Below are 19020 nucleotides of genomic sequence, written 5' to 3' on the forward strand. Positions count from 1 at the left end.
GACAATGGATTTATCTTCAGTGAGACTGACCTGCATTTGCTGACAGACATTGATCAAGCAGTGGTATGTTATTTTACCAAATGGGACAAAAAAAAAAGATTTATTAACTTCTGTTTTGCTTAGAATAGGTTTCCTACGTATCGTTAGTTACTTTATCATGAATAACATGTCGTGTCATCTTGGTACTTATTAATCACTCCTTCCTTCAAGCCAACGGTAAGAATAATTAGATGAAATTGGTGGCAGACCATCGCTTCCACATTCATCTTCTTAAGCTGGTGTCAGAATCATTCACATGCTAACATTCACTCTTCAGTGATGTCTCTAAAGAAAGTTAGAAATGTTGGTGTATGGAACGCAGACCCCTTTCTTGTAGCAAACAAAGACATAAATGGGAATACTAGTGGCATCTATGGCAAGAAATCAAGTGGTTCTTCTCAGCAGCAGGTAAAATGTGTTGACGGAGTAGTTTCCCAGCCAGGTGCAGTGCTGGTGTTTCTGTAAACTTTGGAGATGATTGGTCCACCACGGGGCTCCTGGCCACTCCACTAGAGGTCCTCATGCTGAGAATCAGGCTGTTGGAGCCTCTGCTGTCTGGACCTTCACTGGTCACAGGGGCAGAGGGAACAATAGGATAAGGGACCCTCGCTGGCCCTTAAAACCTCTGCCCAAACTGGCTGTTTAATTGGCTAAAGCATGTCTCATGATGGTCTCCGATTACCAGTGGGCGGGGAAGAGCCACCTTGTTGTATATGTGGGGGAGGGTAGTGGGGAATTTATGCATATTCATAATGACTAACTCACTGGTTCTTGGAAAACAGCAATAACAGAGCTCTGATGAGTCTGGTTGGCAGAAAGAGGCAATGTACAGTGAAAACAGTAATGTAAATAGGATCAGATAAGGCTTGTGAAGGTGTGAGAGAGTGCTATATATGCGCTTTTTGATTTGTTTGAAAACTAGGACATTATAGATGATTTTCTGGGGAAATGGAGGTGACCAAAATGAGGTCAAAATGCAGATCCCTGAGTAGCATATGTTTTTCAAAAATATTCAAAGAGCTACCGGTAAAAAGAAATATACCAAGTCCTATTGTTTTTATTAGTGAGTTCTACCAAATCCCCTAGAAACAGATATTATAGGCACAATCAGTATCTATGGGATAAAATAGATGAACAAGATCATCATGAAATTGCTATTAAAGATAGATGTGGTGTCACTATAGGTTAATAATTGTTGCAGCAATCCTAAAGCAATGTGCTAACACAACCTCATAAGAATAAATGTGTCTCTTCTCCTTCAAGTCTACTATGTCACCTTCTGAAGGAGGCATGCCTGCTTGCCTTGTTTAAAGTTGCAGCCTTCCCCTGCAGCGCTCCAAACCACCCTCTCCTGCCTTCTCCCACAGCATGTCACCTTCTAACAGATCATATAATTATTTATCATCTCTGTTGTTTATTGTCTTCTCTGCCACAAGGTAAACTCCACAAGGGCAAGGGCATTCGTCTGTTTTGTTCCCTGATAGAAGCCAAATAGCTAGAACAGTTGGCATTTAGGAAATAATTTGTTGAAGAAATGAATTAATTCTAAATGCAGCATGGGATCCTGGATTTCATCATGGAACAGAAAGAGACATTAGTGGAAATTAGGAATTCGAATAAAGTTAGTAGTTCAGCTATTGGTATTATATAGTGTTAATTGACAAGTGATAAATGAGCCTTAGTGTTAGGTGAGATTTTAACACAAGGGAAAGCTGGATGAGGGTATATTAAAACTCTATACTTTCTAGCAAACTTCCTATAAATCTCATTTTAAAAGAAAATTTTATTACAAATAATTTAGTCTGAAGAATAATATGCTCCAGCTTTTAAAAAATGAAATTAAATTTGTGCTAAAATGATACTTTCTTAATGAGTTCCATCCCAATCACACAATTTAAAATTTTATATAGCACCCCCACCCCCAGCCCATTGAATTCCTAATCTACTCTTTCACCATAGCAATTGTTATCTTCTAATACATTATACAGTTTACTTACTTATTGCTGTTGTTTGTTCTCTATTGTGTCTGTTTATTTGTATTCAAGGACAGGGATCTTTGTTTTCTGTAATATGCCTCAAGTGCCCAGGACAGTGCCTGGCACTTAATTACTATTCATTAATTATGAGTTGGGTGGATTAATAAGTATAATATAATTTATGTTTTTTAAAAAATCAGCAACCTATAGATGTGTGTGTATGTGAAAATAAGAAAAATCTGGATGGAGCCAACTAAACTGATCTGCATGTTACTGTTTAGGATGGGCTATTTAGTTATTTAGTTATTTAGTTATTAACGCAATGGTCCAAGGGCAAGGCCATGACCAGCATGAGCTGGGTCACTGGCACAGAAATGAGGGGCAGAGCCTCCTTTCTTTAGGTACCGATGCATCTGGCTTGCCTTTCCTAGTCCCAAAGTTTCAAGATTTTCTTATTGTTTTTACATAATTTGAAATTTTACAATTTTAGTCTTTAAAAAATTCAGAGGAATGAAAAACCTAAAGCAACAAAACCTAAAGCAAGTTATTAGTAAGATCCTTTAAAAATTACTAGGAAATCATCTTGTTTGTCTTGAACATGAGAAAGAGTGAGCATTATGCATTTTCCATTCTCTTTGGGGCCAGAGTTACTTCTGCTTTATGATGTCAAGTTTGGAGAAAGCAAAAGTCACACTTTTAGGTCCCAAGTGTAGTTTATTACACTGAAGCAGAGATGCAGGAAGTCATATCTACAACAACTGTCTATGTACAATATTAAAGTAGGATAATTTTAGTACCCATTTGCTCTTGAAACAGCAGAAATAATTCTTTAAGTTGTGTGTGTGTGTGTGTGTGTGTGTGTGTGTGTAAACGAACTCACTTCCAAATGTGGACTCTGGGGAGTGTGATAACAAAGAAGGATCTGCTTCATTACATTGCAAAAAGATAGTCCTTTTGCCATTTGCAAAAAGTGAGGGAATGGAGGTCATTTGATCATTTGTCTTTATCATGATGTAATTGTATCTCTATATAGTTACAATGGAAATTATGATCTATTCCAGGCACATCGGGAGAACATTCTGGGTAACACCATGCAAAGTGTGATTGCATTGCTCAATAATCTGGTTGCCTGCAAAGACTCGAATATGAAGCTACTTTATGAACAAGGTAAATGTTTTTTAGAATTAAATCTTTGATTCCATTGAATGTTTGCCTTTTTGTAAATCTCATCTTACATAGTAAAGAGTCAAGAAGTACTAGTTAAAGTTGATCAATTGAAATAGAAGTCTAGGATCTATAAATAATATTCCCAGCAAAAATCGAAGTGTGTTTAGATCATAATAGTTTCTTTAAGTTAATTCATTCTCTTTCATGGCACAAAATCAGTATCTACTACTTAAAGATGATAAACCAAGAAGTAGATGTTTAAGCATGGTATTTAGACTTATCACTGCCAATCAAAAGAAAAACAAACATGGTCAAAAGCATCTTGGAAAATGAGAGTAGATGGGTTGATTGTGACTTTATATTTTACACATTTCTGAAATACTATAATTTTTGAGATTACATTTCAGAACAGTTTCGGATTTCAAACAAAATTGAGAGAGCTACAGAGATTTTCCATATAACCTCTGCCACACACACACTTAACCCCCCTCGTTGTCAACATTGCTCACCAAAATGGACATTTTTAACCAAAGGGGAACCAAAGTCTACACAGTTCACTGCAGGGTAAACAAAAGTCTACTTCCTTCATTCGTTGTGTTAAACATTCTGGGTCTAAACAAATGTATAGTGACTTCCAGATCAGTTTAGTATGGTACAAATACTCTGTACCATACAGAGTATTTTCACTGCCCTAAAATTCCTCTGCACTTTTGCTATTTAATGCCCACGCCCTACGCATCCACACCTGCCTGAGAACTGCTGAAGTTTTCACTGTCTTCCTGATTTTGCTCTTTCCAGAATGTCTTACAGTCGGAATCATGTGGTATGTTGCCTTCTAAGATTGGCGTTTCTTACTTCCTCTCTTTTCATACCTCTTTTCTTTTTAGCACTTAATAATAATATACTGTCGGAGTGTCCTAGTTTATCCATTCACCTACTGGAGTACATCTTGGTTATTTCCAAGTTTTGGCAACTGAATAGATCCATTGCGAACATCCAGGTTTGCATGCGCATAAATATTTGAACTCTTTTTGGGTAAATACTGAGGAATTTGATTGCTACTCTTGCTAATTGTTTAGTTATGTAAGAGATAACCACACTGTCTTCCAAAGTGGCAGTACCATTTTGCATTTCCACCAGTCAAATATGAGAGTTTCTGTTGCTCAACATCCTCACCAGCATTTGGTATTGTCAGGTGTTTGAATTTTGGTAATTCTAGTAAGTGTGAGGCGATGTCTAATTGTTTTAATTTGCATTTCCCCCATGACATGTGACATGCGTGATTTTCTCATTGCTTGTCTGCCGTCTGTATATCTTCTCTGTTGATTGTCTCTCAAGGTTTTTGGCCCATTTCTTAAATGGGTTCTTAAAATGGGTTCTTGTTTTCTTATAGTTGAGTTTTAAGAGTTCTTTGTATATTCAGATATTTTATCAAATGTGTATTTTGCAAATATTTTCTTCTAGTCTGTGGCTTGTTTTCTAATTCTCCTGGTCTTCTCCTTTGCAAAAACAAGTTTTAATTTTTTTAAATTTTTAAATTTTTTACATCATTGTTCATTTTTAAACAATATTTGCTTCCCCCCACCCCCTCAGGTGTAGTCCCCATAGAGTTTCCTTCCCCAAGGCACCCATGCACCATCACCTCAGTCCCCTGTTCTCCTCCCTCCCTCCCTCTGCTCCCTCTCCCTCCTCCTCCCCTGCAGGATGTCTCTGATTTATAATTGTCTGTTTTTGCTTTGCTGTGTTTTGTACTGTTATTATTGTTTACACTGATGTCTTATTTGGTTCCCCTATATTCCTGCTATAAGTGAAACCATCCGATATTTTTCTTTTTCCTTCTGGCTGATTTCACTGAGCATAATCCCTTCTAGCTCCACCCACGTTGCTGAAGTCCAGATTATTCTTTCATAGATTCTGTTATATCTAAAAAGGTATCACCGTACCCAAAGTCATCTGGGTTTGCTCCTGTTATCTTCTAGGAGTTTACAGTTTGTATGTTACTATTAGGTTCATGATCCATTTTGAGTTTTGTGAAGGCATAAGTTCTGTCGCTGAATTCCTTCCTCACTCCCACCCTCCCTCCCTTTCTTTTTTTTCTGCATGCTGATAACCAGTTCTAACACCATTTGTTGAAGAGTTTATTTTTGCTTCATTTATTGCCTTTGTTCCTTTGTCAAGTGGACTATATTTATGTGAGTCTAGTTCTGGGCTCTTTATTCTGTCCATTGATCTGTTCTGCCAATACCACACTCTTGCTTACGGTGGGTTTATAGTAAGTCTTGAAGTAAGATAGCATCAGTCCTCCAATTTTGTTCCTCTCCTTCAAATTGTGTTTGCTATTCTGGGTCTACCTTTTCATAGAAACTTTGGAATCAGTTTGTCAATATTTATGAAATAACTGGGTGAGATTTTGGGCTTACATTGAGATCTATAGATTAAAAGGTTATACTTTTAAGTCATGTGTATGCTCTACCTTTAAATTAAAAATAAAAGCTTTCATTTGAATTATTCATAAAAATAAGAATGTGGGTAAAATCAGTCACTGAATAAAATAAATCACTAGTCTGGTGATATTTTTTTCTTACTCCAAGAAGGATTTGCATTCCCAACAATAATAAATACTTCTAACAGTTGAGTAGCTTTACTACACAGAGATCATCATTTATTTTTTCACTTTTTTGAAATACAAGTGACATATAGCACAGTGTCAAGTTTAAGGTTTAGAGTACAGTAAGTTTAGTTAACATTTATCTTACATAGATACAAAAAAATGAAAGAAAAATTATTTAAGAACTCTTAAGGCCTGTTTTCTTAACAATTTTCAAATGTAACATATAGTAGGGGTAACTATATTCATCTTGTTGTAACTTACATCCTTGGTACTTTATCTTATAGTTGCATGTTTATACCTTTTCACAATTTTCATGTAATCTTCCCTGCTCCACCCCCAAACTTCAGCATCCGATGGATTATGTTATGTTATGGATATGGCATAATTAACCAGTGCTGTAATGGATAGGACTTAACTCCAGTCTTTTGCTGTTACAGACCGTTCTGCTATGAATTACCCTACATGTTCACATGGAGCGGGATTCATGGCCTAAATTTCTAGCACTAGAACTGCTGGATCAAAGGATATATGCATTTGTAAAATTCATAGATAGTGAGGCACCAGTTTACACTGGTACTAAGGCACAAGCGATTGCTTGCTTTCAGATAACACATTTTCCTATTTGTTCAAGAATTTATTTGTTCTTTCATGGTTTTCTTTATATAGGCCATGTGCATTTCTTGTAGAGTTCATCTCTTCTCAGGTGTTTCAGTTCTTTTGCTTGCTTTTAGAAATGAGGAATTTTTTGCCAATATAGCCTCCAGTTATTTTTTATTGTGTGTTTAAAAGTTCTTCTCTTTATTAACTTTGTATTTTTTTGGTAATAGGTTTTTAAGTGGTTGTTAGTTTTTCAGTTGATAATAACAATTGCAAATAGTGGTTTTTTTTTTTTCAATTTTTATGATTCTAGTTTTTCCTTTTTGTCCAATTACAAGATTCAAAGATAATGTGATGAGATAAAGGCCATTTGGTATTGCCTCACAATTTTTTTCTGGTTAAGGAACTACCCATCTATTTTAATTTTATCTTTTATAATAAGTAAAGTCATTTGTCAAATGTTTCTGGTGTCTATGAAAATGATCAAGTGATTTTTTTCCCTTAAATCTATTCATGTAATTTATTATACTTCATTACCTAATGTCAAATCATTCTAGTGGTTGAGTTGGTAACTACACTTAATTATACTATCTAGTTATACTAATTAAGCTTTTTGCTAATATTTTACTCAGGATTTTCTTTTGCCATTCACAAGTGTGATTATTTTTCCTATAGTTATTTTTGAATAGGGGGGAACACATTCTTTGCTAGATTATGGTGTTAATTCTAGATTGTTTCTTAAAAAAAAAAAGTTAGTTTTCTTTGTCTGTGTCTGAAACAGCTAGGGTATCATTGACATCATCTCCTCCTAGTCAGAAGTTTGGTGGAATTCCCTTTGAAGCTCATGACACTGTTTCTCGTAGATAGGATAGTAACGGTAACTCTGACACAGTTTTCTGTTTCTACAATGGTGATAAATCTTTTTTACATTTTTCGTCTTATATGGAATACATTTTAGTAAAATACATTTTCCTAGAAAGTTTTCATTTTATAGACACTTTGAAATCTATTGTCATAGAGTTGGACCAAATAACTTCTCATAATTCTCTTCTCTAGGTTTTGTAAGCTACCATTCCATTACCCCTTCTAGTGTTTATGCTAGTACTAATGATATGGTTTTCCTAATGTGTGTATATTTTTAGACCACTTTTAGGGAATTTGCTTTTTTGTCCTAGTTAAAAAAATCAATTTCTGCTTTTATCTCTTAATTCATTTCTTATTCTTTTGTCAAGTTTGTTTTATCACTCCTTTTCTAGGTTTTTGAGTAAAATACTTAATTCACTTTACCTTTTTTTTATCAATACAAGTTTAAAAGCTGTATTAATAAAATACAATTGATCTGTGGTGTTTTCATCGCTTTTGGTTTCTAAAAATATTACCATTTTGCTTTATGTTTCTTCATTGAACCAAGAATTTTTAAGAATATATTAGGTTTGTCACTTCTTATAGTTTTATTGCACAGTGATCAGTAAACATTGGCAGTGCTATTTCTATTTTTTAGAATTGAGATTTTCATGTACGTATTACATGGAAAGTTTTCATGTTTTATAACATGCTTTTGAAAACGTCCTTGTTGGCTTTCTCCAGTTACAGTGACTGATACTAAAATTTCTCCCACTGCAAACAATGGTAAAACTCAACCAAATATGTGAAGCAATTTGTTCTTAGTCATAGGACTATGATCCTTGAGAGAAAGGAAACAGTTGAATATTTTGCCTAGAAGGTAAGCAGGATCCAAGGGGAACGTAGGGTCTTGCTGAGCCGGGGAGGATGAATTCATTGTTCAGCGATGTGAACTGGTAACATGTCTGGAAAGAATATAATAGAAGAGATGCAAAAAAAGATAGGGCCTAAGAGCCTATATAGAGGTTCCTGCAGGTCCTTGTGAGGGCTGGTTTCCACATGCATAGAGCAAGATTGTGTTGCACCTAGCAAAGGATAGCACAGATGCAGCAAGGCTCAGGGCTGAATTGAAATAGTACAAATCATTCAGTGATGGTAGATAGAGGAACTCCAGCCATATCAGTAGAGATGCCTTGCTTTGCCCTGGGTAAAGTTATACCAGCCTAAAGTTAAGGCCTCCTCTAGACCTGCCTTAAATTTTAATAAACCTTGTCTTAAAGTAAAAGCTAAGCCCTGTAACTAAGAATTGGAACAATATAAACTTAACTTTAAAATGGCCACAACTAAGCTCTAGGGAAATTAAAGTATTTGAAGGGTCTTTAATGACCTGCCCAAGCAAAAAGACTACTTAAGAAATGACAATACAATCCAGACTCTTTACAACATATTATCCGCAATGAGTAATATACAACGAAAGTTTAGTAGACGTGAAAGAGCAGTTAGAAAATGTGATTTATAACAATAAGAAAATGTCACAGTATATGAGACTCAAGAATAACATGAGGCTTTTAAAACAACTATGACAAATGTATCCAGGTCAAAAAGAGTGAAGGAATACAATGTGGAAAGAGAAAGGGAATTTCACTAGTGCAATGAGAATTCCTTGCTGGGCTTAACAGCAGAGTAAAAACTGCCGAAGAATCAGTTAATAAAAATTTTCCCACCTGAAGGATGAAGAGAAAACAGATTTTTAAAAATTATCATCAGTGGTCTGTGGGACAGTAATTATTCTAATATATGTGTAATTGAAATCCCAGAAACAGCAGAGAGAAAATGGACCAGAACAGAGTAGTGGCTATGATAGTCCTAAATTTGGTGGAAGTGTTTGCCTATTGGTCTAAGAAGCTGAGAAAATCCCTAGCAAGATAAAAAAGTAAACAAGCAGAAATCACCTAGGCACATAATAGTCAAGCTTCTGAAAGTCAAAAATAAGGTCTGGAGAGTATCAAGAGAAAAATGACAGATCACATAGAGGCAGTGAAAAGTATACATGGTGACTGATCTCCTGTCACAAACAGTGGATGCCAGAAGCACAGAAAAACATCTCTGAAGTGTTGAAGGAATAAAATTTGCCAATCTAGATGTTTATATTCAGTGAAAATATCCTTTAAAAATGGGAGTGAGGTAAACTGGCAATTTGTCATCAGCAGACCTGCCTTAGAATAAATGATAAACTTTTCAGGCAAAAGGGAAGTGATAGCAGATTAAAGCTCAAACTCAAATCTATTGAGTGAAACCAAATACAGAAGAAAGGTAAATATGTGCTTAAATATAAAAGAATAGCTTTTCCTTCTCTCTGAAATTCCTTAAAAGAAAGCTGACTAGGCAGGCTTCCAGAATGTTAGAATGAAGACCTCCATAAAACTGCCCTTCCGTTATAAACAACAAAAAACTGGAAAACATTTTGGCATTAAACTTTGTGAGCTTTGGAAATGATGAAATTAATGAAAACTTGCAACAGTACAAGAAGTTTTATTCAAGTGTTTATTCAAGATGAATGCCAGGAAGAAACAGGTACTCTGGTTGATGGTAAACACCAGGGCAGAGCTGTAAGCTGCCTGATTCTTGAAAGTGTTCTTTAACATTCACACACACAGCCCTTTGGCAAAGGGTGGAAAACTTACTGATTCAAGGTATCTAGGGAAATTTCTGGCCAGTCATTGGTTGGCTACTAGGACACTCTGTGTCCAGACACTACAGGAAATAGACTTAACAGAATTAGCACAACAAAGTCATTAACCTAACAACAACAACACAACAATAACTGAAAACCTTTGAGAGAATGTATGTGTAGGGAGAGAGGGGTGGTGGGGAGAGGAGAGAGATAGGGTTCTGATTTCCAAAGTCCACACATTAAAGTTTTCAGTTGACAATTACAAACATGTCCAAAACAGGAATGAATGGACCATGCATACAAGTGGAAGAAGACAGTCAATAGAAACTGTTTCACATAAATAAAATGTAGTATGTGTATATACATTGGAATACTACTCAACTATAAAAAAGATGATGTATTTCCATTTGTGAAAACATGGCTAGAACTGGGAGGATTATTCTAAGCAAAATAAGTCAGAAGGAGAAAGACAACTACTGGTGGTTTCACTCATGTGGAATATAAAGGACAATGTGAAAGGACAGATTAAAAACAAATCCTTGGATTCTGAATCCAGAATTGAGGATGCTGGGGGGTGGGGAGTAGAGTAGGAACAAAGTGTGGAGGAGGTCCGAGGACTTGCTGGAAGGTAATTGGTACTTTGGTGGTTGAGGTAATGTGGGAGCATACATTTGAAGAGGTGTGAATCTGTACTCCTTGTAAACCAACATTACCACAAACAAATAACACTCTTTCAGAGGATACCCATATGTTGGATTTACTGGTTGAATTTACTAGTTATTGAGTAGTTGAAATAAAACCAGCTGTTATGAATACATACAAAGAATTATAGGAAAGTCTGAAGAATTAAAAATGACAGTGTAAAAGTGATACCTTATCAAATAGAGTATGTGTGAATAAAGCACAATTTTAAAAGAGAACCAAATGGAAATTCTGAAGTTGAAGCACACACTAACTGAAATGAAAAATTCACTGGAGGGGTTCAACAGAGGATTTGAAGTAGCTGAAACAAAGAATCAGCTAATTTACAGACAGGTCATTGCTACTGAATAACTGTATGTAGGTCACTTAGATGAAACTTTTAGAAAGGCAAATCATGGAATCATCTGAATGGTTCTTTTTCTGTGAGAATGGCCCATATCTTTAGCTGAGCAGTTTTTTCAGCCTGATTTCCATAGATGTTTGGGGGGCACTAAAATCTTTTTATCATGAAAAAGAATTATATATGCCTTTTTAAAAACCTAGGTTGGTGGTGTGTCTGACATTACAAGTCTAGCACGAATTTTGTTGGTTTCCTGTAGATCTTATTGATATTCATTCCATTAAACAAAAACCCACCCATGAATCACTTCTATACATTATTTTCTTCAGCTTGGCATATCATTAAGATTCTTTGTAGCCCTGTTGGCTAGACAAGAGCGTGACGGGCAATCAGATGCCTGAAATTGAGATTATAGAGTTTGCAGTCTTGGTCCATAAAAGCATAGGGTTATATGGCCTATGCTGGATAAAGGACAAATTCCTGAAAACAGGAGCTTAGGGCATTGACAATGTAGGAATGGAAAGATTGGCTATGAAGTGATGATGGTGGCTAATGTATAGTTGTGTTGTGGTTAGAGTCAGAACATCATAAGAAGCACATGTGGGTTTGCCACGAAGCTTAAGTGTCCAGTGAGCTAATTTTCACAGGGGCCATTTTACATTCATAATCTTATGTTCTTATGGGCCAATCCCATGTCCCCAACTCTCTAAACTTCATTTCTCATAATACCTAATCCTATTCCAGGTTCCAGGTGGAGTGAAGTGGACGTCACAAAAATAATTACAGCAAGAGTTGTGTTAGGTGACACTGAGCTCAGGAAACAGAGGGAGTGATTTAGTGGCCTGTGGATGATGGTAATTGGGGAAAAGGAAGCAGGTGATACAAACTGTTGGTCTGAGATTCAGTTAACCATAGCCAAGTGGTTCCTTGCTTTTGCAAATGAATGTTTGTTGGAATGTAGACATGTCCATAAAGAGCCTGCTGAAGGAGACTAGAGTCTTAAAGAGGCTGGCTTCAGAGAGAATAGGCAGGTAAAATGTACATAGATAAGAACTTGAGCAATTTTGCTGATAACCCTAAGATCCCAGTGCCACAGTGGAAGGGAGTCAGAGCTTGGGAAAGGGTAGGATGTGACCTCTGAAAGCAAATGTGTGAATCCCCTTGGTTTAGAATGTAGGAGGTTGGGAATGACCTTAGAGTCCTCAGCTACTGAGGCAGTGGAGACAATGGGCATGATGAGCTGGGACGGTTGGTGCGGTGTGGTGCAGTGAGGAAGAGTAGATGAATTTCCAGGAGTATGTAGAGAGTGGGAACTCCTTTCTGGGCCCTGCTGGTGGAGGTTAGAGAAAAAGGATGGGGAACCCATGTGACCTGCAGAGTGGTCTGATCCCAGTCTCCAGAGCCGTCATACTCTGCTGCTTTCCAAAACTCCTTGGCTGCTAAATGTGTAGGTTGATTTTTGCAAAGGTGGGTGAAGGTCTGATGGGTACTTTCAAACCCAGAAGGTATTAAGACTCAGTGGAGCATGACCACATGATAGCCTGCCACAGTATGGGCTTAAAAGTTTGTGGTGAGGTTGATTGATGTCTTATTAATCTTTCTTTTGGCTCAATTCTGACTCAATCATTATTTTATATATTATATTTCATAGAGAATTAAATTCCCTATTCTAAATATCCAAAGTTATGTCTAACACTGGTACTTTAAAAATGACCCTAATTTAAACGAACTATAATTTAGATAAAGTAGAGTGATTGCTTCTGCCTCTAAGTGCTTCACCACAGCACTGTTTCAGGCCAGAGTCAAGCTGACTTCTATCCTCAGGCCACACCCAACAGTGAGAGAGCAGTAGTTTGAATGCCAAGGCACACTCGTTTTTTGCCCCTTCCCATTGATGGACTCATCCCATCACCAGACCTCTCCTGTCGTGTTCTGAAGTAGTTATGTTGCTGCATGAGCATGTTGAACCTTGCAGAATGGGCCTGTGTGCCTCAGAAGTAAATCCAGGGACCTAGGGAGTGCTGCCTCCTGCAACGGTGCTCTGAGGTCACAGAGCTTAGGGAGCAAAATGGCCACGGAGGGTTCTTCGGGAAGTGCCAGTACACTGGCTGGTACACTAAGGGTCAGTAAACTGTTGTGAAAGGCCTGATGTTATTTTAGGCTTTGTGGGCCACAGCCTCTGGTGGAGCTACTTTGTAGAAAAACAAAACCAGGGAATTTCTCTCATATTTTCCTGTTGATATATATTGAAAGGCAATAAAGAGAAAATGACAGTCTCTAAGAGCACTTGCCTCAAGTGTAAGGTGAAGTTCAAAGTGATAGATTGACCATGTGACAAAATGGAATCTTTTTCCTTAGCAGTTCATAAGATAATGTTGTTTAGATTTAACAAAGGGTGGGAGGCAAACTATGTAACAAAGGGTGGGAGGCAAACTGCCCGGTGGACAGACTGAGAAGCAGAGACCTTGACTTTAGCACTACGCAGCTATGTTATGTAACTCAGGCGTCCTGCTTAAACATTTTCATTTTTAAAATTACACGTTTAGGGAAGGAGTTATAAAACAACGTGTGAGAGCTTTTGTTTATGTTTGAAAAATATCAGAGTTATTAACATTTTAAAAGTGGCTGCTGGCTCATCCCGGTGCAATGACCTTTTGATAATGGATATTAATTCCAGCTTCGGTTTACCAGCAGAGCTGTCAGAAAAATGGATTTGCATGACACACTGCAGCAGCCGAAAAACAGCAACACCTCCAAACAAGCATTTAAAGGATTTATATGTGTCCCCATTGCTAATGGTGTCAGAAATCAAAATGCTCATTTCTTACTAGGTTTGTTACAAAGCTACCTAAATCTGTGTTTACGCAAGAGACCAGAAAATCATTATGAGAGTTGCTTGCAAACATACTTGATAGCTCCTTCAGATTCATTTACCTTTATGAATAGCATTGAGAATATTATTATAACTATTGCATAATAGGGGTTGGCAAAATTTTCCTGTAAAGGATCAGGTAATAAATATTTTAGACTTGTAGGCCATTTGGTCTTTGCCGTTCCTTCTCCACACTCCCAAAGGGCATAGGGAGCTACCTGGGCGCTGAGGTTTCTTCCTTGAAAGATGAGAAGCGCCAGTCTCCTGATGGGAAGAACTACTTTGTAGAAAACCGGTGAATCTCTCATATATTCCTACTATGTATATTGAAAGGCAATAAAGAGAAAATGACAATCTCTAAGAGCACTTGCCTCAAGTATAAGATGAAGTTCAAAGTGATAGACCATGTGACAGAATGCCATAGGGAACCCATAAAAGGATGGGCATGATCTTGTTCCTATAAAATTTTCTTTATAAAACTGGGTAGCCAGTCCGCTAGCCATGGTTTGTCAATCCCTGTTGAATAGTAACCCACAGGGGAAAAAAAACCCTCAAACTGATCTTCAATCTTTACAAGTCAACATATTGCAAAATTTAGTTACTAAGCTGTGATTGAACAATAACAAAATTACATAGAAAGTGATATGAAGATACACGAAGAAAATGTGGAACATTTGCCCTAAGGGTTTAATCTAAAAATCATAAATAATCATATGGTACCAATTTGCCTTTGCTAGATAATAAACCACCCCAAAGCTAAGTGAATGGGCACTTGTTCACTCTTCTGTGGATTGGCTGACTGGGCTGGGCTTGACTGGTGTCAGCCAAGCTCCCATGTGGGGCACCTCAGTGGGCTGGGGGTGTTCATCCTCAGGGAGGCTCCCTCCAGCTTTTTCCCATGGTAGCAGCATTCAACAGCAGCCTGAGGGGTGCTGCAAGGCGCCTTGGTGCTGAGGCTTGGAAATCTCATGTGGTGGCCGACACACTGTTTTCATTGAAGGAGATCACTAAGCCAGCCTGCCTAGAGGTCTGGAAAGATAGGCTTTACCTTTTTATGACAAGAACTGTGAAGAATATATGGCCATCTTCAGCCTGCAGTTACCCAAAAATTTAGAACAGGACTTCAGAAGACTTCCTCGCTGGTAAACTAAGGGTCAGTAAACTGTTGTGAAAGGCCTGATGTTATTTTAGGCTTTGTGGGCCACAGCCTCTGGTGCAGCTACGCAGCTCCGTAGATACTACATGAATGATTGAGTGTGGCTGTGTTTGCCATAAATATTTCTTTTTCCTTTCCTTTCACCCTCCACCAAACTACCTGTGCCCATACCCCATCTGCCTCCCTCCCCCACCCTTTCAATAAACATTTATTTAAAAAAATAGGTAGTTTGCTAACCTCATCATTTGGCCTTTCGGCAAATAATGACAAAGTAAATGGGCAAGGATTTATGGTAGAGCATTAGATATTACCTGATGAGCAATACTGAGGGAAAAGAAAAAAGGGAGATGAAGTGTCTGGCTGTGCGTGGGGTTGAAACCTTGCAGGGGGAGGCAGGGAAGGTGTCCCTGTCAAGGTGATTGTTTAAGAAAAAGCTTGAAGTCAGTGAAGAAGCAAGCCATGCAGATAGTGGCGGGCAGAGAGAAGAGCAAGTACAAGATCAAGGTGAGAGCATGTGTGGCTTCTCATTCAGAACAGGGAGGCCAGTGTGGCTGCGCAGAGCAATGTGGGAAGGCGCAGGAGGAAGAATTGGCAAACATGACCAGTGCATTCAGGGTGCACAGGGGCAACTTTTGACAAAAGCTATTGAAAGCATTAAAATCATTTGGAAACGTTTGCAGTTAAGTTTTAAAGGAGGATTATGTAGTTGGCTAGTAATTACCAACTAGCTAGCTAGCTTTATCTTGGCTAACTTGTAGACTACACAAGTGGTTTCTGAATCAGGCACTGAGAGTTGGTCTGAGGAGCTTCCCTGGTGAGACTAAAGAGAACCCATTTTAGAAATCATGGTAGAAACCCAGCTCCCAGCCAGGCCTGGGGTCTCTCATAGGCTGTTGCCTGGAGCTATTAAAGGCTTTTTTTTTCTTACAAAACAATACTCTCTGCCTTCCCTCCTCTTCTTACCCCCCTTTGAAAAACTAGTTGTTAGAAAGCATTTCTTTATATTCAGCTGAAATTGGCTTCTCTCCATTTTCCACCCTGTTTGATTCTGGTTTTCCTCAGCAACTACTCAGACACTTATTTCACTTTCCTCTTAGAAGGAAGAAAATGCAAGTGAAATTTAGATGATCGTTGCATTACAACTGGGGTTTTATGGTATCTTATAAGATGCCAGAAATACTTAATCGATTTTTTTCAGCTATCAATGAGAGATACATTTATTTCCTTGCCACTCTGTGTAGCTGTTTGTATTATCCCTTGTTAGCATCTTTGTTGAAATACTTGATTTTAACATTCATCTTACTTTATCATTGAGAATTCATTCAGTTATACCTACCCATTCTTAGTGTGTGTTTATTTTCAAGTTCTATTGACTGCGGTTGGATTATAAACCATTCCACAACTCAGTGAATTAAGACAAAAATCGTGTAATATTTTCACTCTTGTTTATAGATTGCCTGGGGCTCAGCTCTAAGCTGGACTGTGAAAAGTTCACATTAACAAATTGCCTAACTTGGGATAACTCCAGCAGACCCCCACCAAGTTGGGTTCTTCTATTTAGTTTGGAAGTCCTGCTTATCATTTAATGCCTTTGGGGACCCTGGTCATTACCACCAAAATAAGCACATTAGTCTTTCCTGATGAAGGAGCCCAATGTGGCTCGCTGACTGTCTTGGCTTAATTTCTTTAATGATCCAAAGTATTTCACCTCATTTTTCTGAAATCCTCCTTTCTGAACGCCTGGTTGCACCTAACAGCTGTTCGTGGACTCCTTATCTAGAAATTTGGTGATATAGGAAGGATTGATTTTAAGGATTGATTTTTATTTTGAAGTTTCTCCAGAGTTCTAGAAAATACTCTTTTGAATTTTAGTGAAATTTTAGTTGTTTCAAGTATAACTTTGAGAAACTATAGTTAATGCACATGCCACAAAATTCACCATTTTAAAGCACATCATTTAGTGGTTTTGAGTTTAGTCACAAGGTTGTGCAACTATCTGCTCTATCTAATTCCAGAATATTGTCATTACTTAAAAAACCAAACAGCAACAAGAAAAAGCCACACCACAGACCCCTAGTAGTTCCTCCCCATTCACTTCTTTCCCCAGCTCCTGGCAACAACTTATTTATTTTGTGTGTCTCTAGATATGCCCATTGTGAATATTTCATATACATGACATCAGACAACATGTTGCCTTTGTGTCTTATTTTAAAGTTCACAGAAAAGGCACAAGTAGTCTTATAAACTTATTTTAAATAATAAACTTAATACTTACTTCATCACATGTTTAACTTTTCTTATTTTGTACTACCTTGATACCACTAAAACTGCATGAACAAAGGCCCCTATTTACCTCAAGGGTAATTAAACTTGTCCATATGTAAAGATTTGAATCTGAACTAAATTCTCACGTGAAGAGTAAGTTTAATTCAGTACCTTTGCTCTAACTTTTAGAACTTGTTCTCATTTTCAGTGAACAGAATGGAAATTATATATGGTAGGAATGCTCCAAAAAACTGACCTTTACCTCAACAGAGTGGACTCCACTCCACTTAAATTCGATGTGAAATTTTGCATTCAGGTTTTACCAAGAGTAAGAGTAGTATCAGGTGGATGCTAAATTGGCTTTCCTTTCCTCTGAAAGATGCTTGGAAAACTTTTCTCTGTTAAGCAGTACTTGGGTGGAGATAGACTTGTGTTAAAACTTGACTTAAATCTCAGTATATATCTTCCTTCTTGGACAAGAACACTTTGTGACCTTAGTTCTCACTGCTGTTTGAGGGGCCCAGAGAAAATTGGTTATCTGGAATAGCCTTCATTACATTCGAGAGGTACAGGATTGGCTTAACTTTAATGAAACAATCAGGTGGGACCCATGGTTGTCTTTACATTTTTATTGCTACAATAAGATTGTATAGCTTCTAATTTCTGGTCTTGCCACTCGTACTAACCAATAGTTTATTGCACTTAATGGATCACTGTGAAAGCTGGCACTTTCCTGTTTTTCCCATTTCCATGGTTTTCTGCGTTAATTGGCTGCACTATACTTGGTTCATCTGGTACTATGCCGGCAAATGAATTGTTAGAGATAGATGAACCCTCCCAGGAAAGAAGCTTTAGTTAGCAAAACACTAACAAGTAGACTGTTAAATGAGTTCCTTATATATAAATGTCTGTGTCTACAAATTCTGATTGATAAATTATAGTATACAATTAGACCTAGGTTCTTACAGAAAATCATAAAAAATATTGATCTGTGGAGGGAGAAATTTGAAGATCAGTTCTGGAGTATAGGAGTATTAAGTCATCTCTGAGATCTCTGTCTTGGATTGTCTGTGCTATGGGGTTGTGTGTGTGTGTGAGAGAGAGAGAAACAGAGAGAGAAGTGTGAATTATATCTTTTTATTTTTAGAAAATTTTCTTTTTTAACCATATTTTATTGATTTTTCATTTTACATAATGATACAATTCTGGGAGTAGAGATTCACAGTCACATATGTTCACACATTTCACACTTTCACCACAAAAACTCCTGGGCCGCTACATTATCACATACGACCCTCTATCCACTCTTCCCTCCTCCACCCCAGCCATCTGGTAACTACTATATTTTTCACAGAGTCTCAGAGCTATTTTGTTGTGTTTGGCCTGCTTGTTTTCTCTGGTTCTTTCTTTCCAAAGTGAGTGAAGCCATCTGGTCACTTTCTGTCACTTTCTGATTTATTCCAACTTAGATAAATACCACAAGTTCCATCCATATTGTCCAAAAAGGGCAAGATTTTGTCTTTTTAGTAGCTGAGTAGTATTCCATTGAGTACATATGCCACGATTTCTTTATCTCATCATCTATTGATGGGCATTCAGGTTGATTCTATATCTTGGCCATTGTGAATAATGTGACCATGAGCATAGGAGTGCATAGTTTCCTTTTGTAGTAGTATTTTAATGTTCTTGGGATACATGCCTAGAAGTGATGTTTGCTGGATCATGGGGCATTTCAGGTTTTAGTTAAGGAATTGCTATACTGTTCTCCTTAAAGGCTG

General features: G+C 37.5%; 1 protein-coding gene across 2 annotated transcripts in view; it reads left to right on the plus strand.

Annotated features, from left to right (window-relative positions):
* Nucleotides 1-19020, plus strand: part of ULK4 (unc-51 like kinase 4) — a gene marked incomplete at its 5' end in the record, with an annotated part of 374670 nt that overhangs the window by 180601 nt on the left and 175049 nt on the right. For both annotated transcript variants that reach the window (XM_084248396.1, XM_084248397.1), the window contains one exon: nucleotides 3077-3182. In XM_084248396.1, coding sequence (XP_084104522.1) covers nucleotides 3077-3182 — 106 coding nt within the window. The remainder of the gene's footprint in view (nucleotides 1-3076; nucleotides 3183-19020) is intronic.

The sequence above is a fragment of the Talpa europaea genome (genome assembly GCF_964194135.1).
Source record: "Talpa europaea genome assembly, chromosome: 11".
Classification (NCBI taxonomy): Eukaryota; Metazoa; Chordata; class Mammalia; order Eulipotyphla; family Talpidae; genus Talpa; species Talpa europaea.